Source organism: Pterocles gutturalis, unplaced genomic scaffold (genome assembly GCF_000699245.1).
Source record: "Pterocles gutturalis isolate BGI_N339 unplaced genomic scaffold, ASM69924v1 scaffold24332, whole genome shotgun sequence".
NCBI classification, from domain to species: Eukaryota; Metazoa; Chordata; class Aves; order Pterocliformes; family Pteroclidae; genus Pterocles; species Pterocles gutturalis.
Window position 1 is genome coordinate 22299 of NW_010113522.1, and position 6867 is coordinate 29165.

At 37.1% G+C, this 6867-nt stretch overlaps 1 protein-coding gene across 1 annotated transcript in view; it reads right to left on the reverse strand.

The window, feature by feature from the left end:
* Positions 1–1173: 1173 nt before the first annotated feature.
* Positions 1174–6867, reverse strand: part of LOC104462559 (aryl hydrocarbon receptor-like) — a 19494-nt gene continuing 13800 nt past the window's right edge. The window contains 2 exon segments of the mRNA XM_010074541.1: positions 1174–1734; positions 5709–6867. The exon segment at positions 5709–6867 is cut by the window's right edge and continues 5 nt beyond it. Coding sequence (XP_010072843.1) covers positions 1579–1734; positions 5709–6867 — 1315 coding nt within the window. The 3' untranslated portion in view covers positions 1174–1578.

Consider the following 6867-nt stretch of genomic DNA (forward strand, 5'->3'; position numbering starts at 1 on the left):
TAAAATTGTTCTTAACGTATAATGATGTAACACTTTAAAATTAACTGTTTTAAAATATTTTACAAAGACCTTTTTATTATATATGAACTATACAACACACAAGACTAATATTTTGAACATATACACATCTGTATTTTTCATGTATATCATTATTTTGCACCAAAAATTGGTGTCTGCAATTCTAACAATCCTCTCAGATAAAAACGAAACAAAAACCCAGAAGATTTTGTGGATGTGGGTTTTTTTTCCTGAAAATGAAACCTAGTACAAGGAGAACTTCTCTAGTGACTTTTTCTTTTCCCAATTTCATACTTTGCGCAAAGTTTTTCAAACGGATTAGCATACATAAAAAGAATAACCTCTCTGTACTCTCCAGTGCAATTTGCTAGGGATAAAGTTTAAACCAAAACCGACCCTTTCCCCACTATGAACATTGAAAACTGCAGTCAAAGTAAACGTCAATACCAACCGCTATTGAGACTCCTTTCCCCCTTATTTAAAATGCAATGCTTTTCAATACCCATTTTAATGGAAATATTTGCATAGAGCAGCCTTGTATTATTTCTAAAGAACATTATGAGCATTTTTAACACAAGATAAGGCACATGTTTTCAGCATTAATAATCTAAAATTAATCCTGAGGATCTGCTCCTCCCCCTCAGCAAAATCTGCCTTTTTAATATACCCTGTATTACCTGAAGAAAGCAGAAAAGCAGTATAAAATAAACCAAAACTCTTTAGCTGAATTAAATTCAGAACATTAATCACTCCTGATAATAGTGTAACAAACCCAAAGATAAAGAATTAAGTCATTCTCTAAACAAATTATCTTTGGGGGGGATTGGGGGGGAAAGATACTTAGATAAAATCCACATAATATGGATGCCATTTAGAGTGAGTTTTGCTGAAGTAAGCTCCCATCAGAAACAAGGTAGCTAAATTGTGAGGCACTTAAGGCTGACAAGAAAAGGAGGAATGCAAGGGGTCTGTTTTATAGAAAACCTGAAGTTGCATATCATATCCTTGTATTAAGCCTTCTATTAAAGTGCTAGAAATGGAGACTTAAAACAAAAGGATTTAAATATAAAATAAGTGATTAAAGAGCTTAGTATGCATTAAAATTAAGTGCTTTTGATTCATATGAATTCAGAGCTTTTTAATAGTTTTTAAAAAATAAAGTCTGGAAATAATCCAAGTGTGAAATCATCTTCCTTGTGCCATTGATGCTATTTGTAAAGTGCCCAATTTTTTTTCTAAACAACAAAACCATTTGCCTTATCTTATGTTGTATAGCATGACATAGTCTGTAGTACATGTGTAATTCATACTGCAATGACACAGTCGATCTGATGGAAAACAGCACATGCATACTTTCATTCAGAAGTTTTAATTCCACTTGTCACTCTAAAAAGCCAGGTCTTGGATTACATATCCACCAGTATATAGTGCAACGAACCTCATATTCTCAAAATGTAATTTAGCTGTTAAAGTCTGATGCTCAAAGATAGACTTATCAAGCTTTTCCTCAGAGCAGTCTGATGCCCAGACAAAGTCACAGATGGAGCTCTAAGATCTGAATCACATAAATCCACTAGATGCCAAATCTGAGAAGGATCTGGGTTCTGTTGGATGATGAAGAGGCTGAAGATGTGTGCCAGTCTGTGCATTACTGATCACATCTAACTGAGAGGGATATGCTTCATTTATATTTCCTCCATTGAAACCGTTTTGGAACTGTCAGGAAAAAAGACAACATAAATGGTTAGTATGGGAAACCAATTTATTTACAAATTTTAAGAAAACCTCCTAAAAACACAGAATGGATTAAATAATCTTATAATTAATAGCTTTAAAACTTTTTTTTTTTTTTTAACGATGAATGATGAGAAGTTAATGTGAATTAAAGTAGAGTCTGAATCATGAGAGAAACTTAACGATGTTGAAGTTAGTTGGAGTCCTACATCTGGCTAAGTAAAGAATCACTACAATCTAAAGCACAATATAGTTTCCATTTCTAGAAAGTACAGTCTGACTGAACACTCCTAATTTCCACATCCAGCTGTTATATTTTAAAAGCAACCTATTTACATCTTTTCATGTCTGCAATGGGATCCAGACTTTATAGCTCTTCCAGGAATGCACGTGCAGTCAGTCCTGTTCATAAAATGAATTGTACTGCCTGCAATCCACAGGCTAAACCATTGTAGGGTAGGCTTTTTTGACAAAACAGTCTTCATATTGACTATGCCAAGTAAGAGCAATGAATGGTTTTCATCAGTCTTGACATAATTGTTCATAGGTTTATTGTAATCATCTGATCTAATGCTTCCTGTCATGCTATGGAAAAGTCACTTTATCTACAAAATACTCCATTCAGTCATGCAAAGAAAATACTGCAAAATATTTTAAACATTTCCATCATCTCTTTGTGAGTAGCTTATAAGTACTCATTCATTCAAGGTTTGTCCTTAAAACACATATCATACATTCATTCACTTATCAAAATATGCCGGGTTTTGGAAACTTTTTTCCTTCTACGCAATCATTGAAATTTGACTAACTGTGCACAGTTCTTCTAAGTTTTTAACAAGACTATAGCCATGTGAATTACATTTTTAATCAAAGTTGCCATACTTTTAAAGACAGCTACAACAACATAAACTGGGATCACTTCTTACAGAGCAGATTATTTCAGTGTTCTTCATTAACCAGATGAGCACGCTCACTACAATTTCCAGGACAGTTCTCAACACAGAATCCAATAATTGGCAAGGTTTCTCTTGTTTAATAAAGTAATACCCACCTTAAACAAGCCATCAAATTATCTAAGGCCTTTCTGCTTTTCTCCACGACTGCAAGTGTTTTTCAACTACATTGGCTATGATCCTACTGCAATTACAAGTGAGGCAGAAGGTCAAGGCAGATGACCACAGAAGATCCTTCTGGCTTACTAAGCCCCTAGTCTCTTCACAGAGAAATCGTTGGAGTTAGAAGGCTGAGAAGAAGACAGCAGTCATGGCTTGCATATCAACTTCTGTCCTCTCTCTGGACTCCAAACACTGACAGGGCCATCAGTTTGCTAAATCCAGCCACAAAGACTGCCCTGCTTTGGTTTGGCTGTGTGAACATCGGCTCAGTCAGTAGTATCCTATCTGCTTAGGCACATCCTTACTAAAGTTAACAATCAGCAATAAAAGCAAACCTTAAGTTTATTACCATAAGCAGTAATAAATTCTCCCCATTTACAATAAAGAAATTTCTATTATTTGCCATCGTGGCTTTGGCACAGGTGATATTTTACAAGATTACCTCAGCTATACTTCTGGCTTACTGGTTCCCATGCGTTCACATATTTTAAAGTTCTTAACTCCTCTGATACAAGACTAAATATAATCTCTGTAATATAAGCATATATAAATATAACTAGAGCAACAACACTTCTAGGTAAAAAAATGTTTCCACATTAAAACATTTCTCAACATAACAGCTTTGGTTTACATAGAGCCTTACTTTGCCCTCAATCTATAAAAATGTTAATTGGCAGATGTGACTAGAAGTCAAAACTGAGTACAGTCTGATACAAGAGATGATGATGGTTTTTGTTTTTTTTCATGTGAACAGTATATAGGAGTATGGGCTGGAAAAGTCCATGCTATTTGGTTTAGGAACAAGCAGTCTCTTCCCACCCCTGACTGCACCCAGTTGGCATTTGTTAGTTTTGGACCCGCCAGGACTTGGAGATGGCTATCAGCTGTCTACGATCACTCTTTTACAAAAAGGCTAGGGGGAATAATCTTTCCTTATCTCGTGAAGAAGCATGCTCCTCTTTCAAGCTCATTTGGACAAATGGTCAGCAGTCCTCTTCAGTGTCACACAGGAGCTAACATGCACAAGGATAACATCAGTTCTGCACTAGGCTTCTGCTTATGCAATGCTATCCAGATCCACACAGCATGTGCATACAATAGCAAAACAGGCTGAATTTGCCTCTGAACAACTTTAGTAAGGACAACATTTCACAAAGTGGCCTTTGTTCATTTTTCACGACAAGCAAGCTAAATGCAATATTATTATTGCAGCACAGTATTCTAGGAAATATGAAGCAAGAGGCATATTCATTTATCACATTCAGAGATGCTGCCTTAGTCATCAGTCATTAAACTTTTTACAGATAGATGAGAAGAAAAAGTAAGCAAGAAATAACAAAAAGGGGGCATAACAGAAATGATTAAGGAAGCACCACAACAAAATAATCTACGAAATAAATGTATTTGAAACCAACCCTTAAAAAGAAAGAAATGGAATTGCTTATGTGCTGGCTGTTCAAAAGTGATGCACAACATCACTACAGCTTTTGTGAAAAGAACAGTTCTATACTATTACAGGGACGAACTTAGATGACCCTGGAACCGCTTTGCAATGCTATTATCAAGCACTATGAAGGACTAATAGCACTGACCACAGCCAGGCAACATACAGCCAAGCACTGTGCAAGCCTGAGCAACGCAGTTGCCAAAGTCACTTGATGCTATTTCAGCCCTTGGGCACTGGGCAGAAGCTATCCATCTTGCTGAACTGTCCTATATTTTAGCTAAATTTCTGTAATTCTGCAATTATTTTTTTTTCCAATAGTGAAACAGTTTTAAAAAGGATATGTTTTGTACTTGTATTAAGCATACTGAAAAACTGTCTATGCTCTACTTGCATTACCCACTGGTGTCTTGTGCAGGTTAAAAGCTAATTGATACTTTAGTTCTGTAATTGCTTATGCACGTGCATAAGCATTTGTAGGATCAGTACTTTAGAACATTAACACATTGAGGTAAAAAAAAAAAAGTTGTGGCTCTGTAGGTGAGCAGCATTAACAGAAACAAGTGGCACAATTTAAAGTACTTCAACAAAGGTTATACAGAACCGGAGGGTGCCTTAATAATTGAATTTTCTTATTTCTAAGTTAACTTTACCTATGAACAACTGTGCTTAAAACTGTAGTCTGTGCTACAGCCAGGATGCTCTCTTCTACGGCTTTTATTATGCATTCTGCTTAGCACAATGTGAAAAAGGTCCAATTTATCCACTGTGAATAAATCTTTTTCCTGCTCTTTTGTCTTCAGCAGATAATTTAGACAGCAGCTTGAGGAACAAGCTGGCTTTCGCTTATGGCAATATATGAAAATATTTTTGCATTATCATAATGTGCAGAAATGCAATAGTTCATAATACTTTATGCTATTTACGTGATATTATAATCTGATACTTTAAGCAATCCTAAAACCATTGAAGAGTCTGAGTAGCTAGAGAACACTAACATTTTAAAAACAAGATATTTTTCTGGATCCTTACAACATGTTTCATAAAAATAAATGTGCCAGACAATATTACTGACATCATTCCACTCCTCTAAAAAAGGTATACAAGCAAATTCCAAGCTTTTGACCAACCTGTTTTTCCTTTGCTCCTACTGGGAAAATTACCGGTAGGTACAACAGACTAGTTCACTCTTGCTTTAATACTGCCAAAAAGAGCCACCAGGATGTGGATACCTTTATATAAAAACTTGACCAAATGCAACCCTCTTCAATCTAATGAACAAATAAAGCATGGACAGTCACACACTGCTAATTCAGTTATGACAAACTCTACATCCCAGCAGCCATCCAAAACAATAAAAACACGATTCAATAATCGTGTAATCAATATAACAATACCTTGTTCAACGTTTGTTGACTTGCCATCACAGGATCATATTGCATTTGATCCACGCAGCTGGGCTGTGCTTCTTGCGTGCACTGGTACATGGAAACAGCGCCTGCATAGCATGTTTGAGGAGTCAGCATAACAGACTCGGAGTTTATCCCACACTCATTATTTTCAGGGACTTGCTGCAAACAACTGAGAAAATCCTCCAAGTTGGAAGAAGAAGAATAAGTTGATCTGTCAAAATCCCCTACAGGGAAATCCATTTGAGCAAAATTAGAAAGCTGTGGCATCATCGCTGTGGGTTGCTTGTAAGGAATAAACTCTTGCCTACATGCATAAGGGGAAGTGTTTACTTCTGATTTGTAAGAGAACTCGGATGTAGTGGTATGCATGCCAGGGAATGTACACTGCTGGGGCTGCTGCTGCGAGCAGCTAAAAGGCATGCTGGTGCCAGAGCTCCAATTTGTGAACATCCCATTGACTTGCATATGTTTCATCTTTTGACAGAGCTGCTGCTGCTGCTGCTGTTGCTGCTCCACGAGCTGTTTCTGGTGTTGAGGAAGTTGAAGTGGATCTAACTCTTGCTGTACCAAGCAACCTTCATTCTGGACCAGGGGCTGCTGCTGGTTACAGCCTGAATATAAGAAGTCAGACTTATTTAAGGAATCCTGAACATAAGTCAGGATTTCATCAGTTATGTCAATGTCCCCAATATCATTCATACCAGATAATTCAGTTTTAAAAAACTCCTCATCCTGAAGATCTTCAAAGTCAATACCCAAAGTTTTCATGATGCTGTACAAATCACTGGTTTTGTTATCTTGAAAGAGTGCTGCACTGTCTTCAGGAAGGGGGATAGTACTGTCCTGGGAACACTCCATTAGTTCCCGTTTGAGAATGTCGTGATTTCCAGCAGACAGGAGATTATCTGTCCAGCTGCTAACACCACTACCCAGTTCATCCCTGCTGTCTGCAAAGAAGTTCCGCTCAAAGGAAAGTTTATGTGATGCTGGAGGGCAGAGATACACAGATTCATCTTGCCTTAACATGGCACCTAGGAGGGAGTTTGGATCCATGGAGTCATTGTGTAGCGTTGCCTTGGCTCCTTTTCCTGTTGTGCTTTTATTCTTCATCTGAGAGGGATCCATAAGGCTTGACATAGGGAAA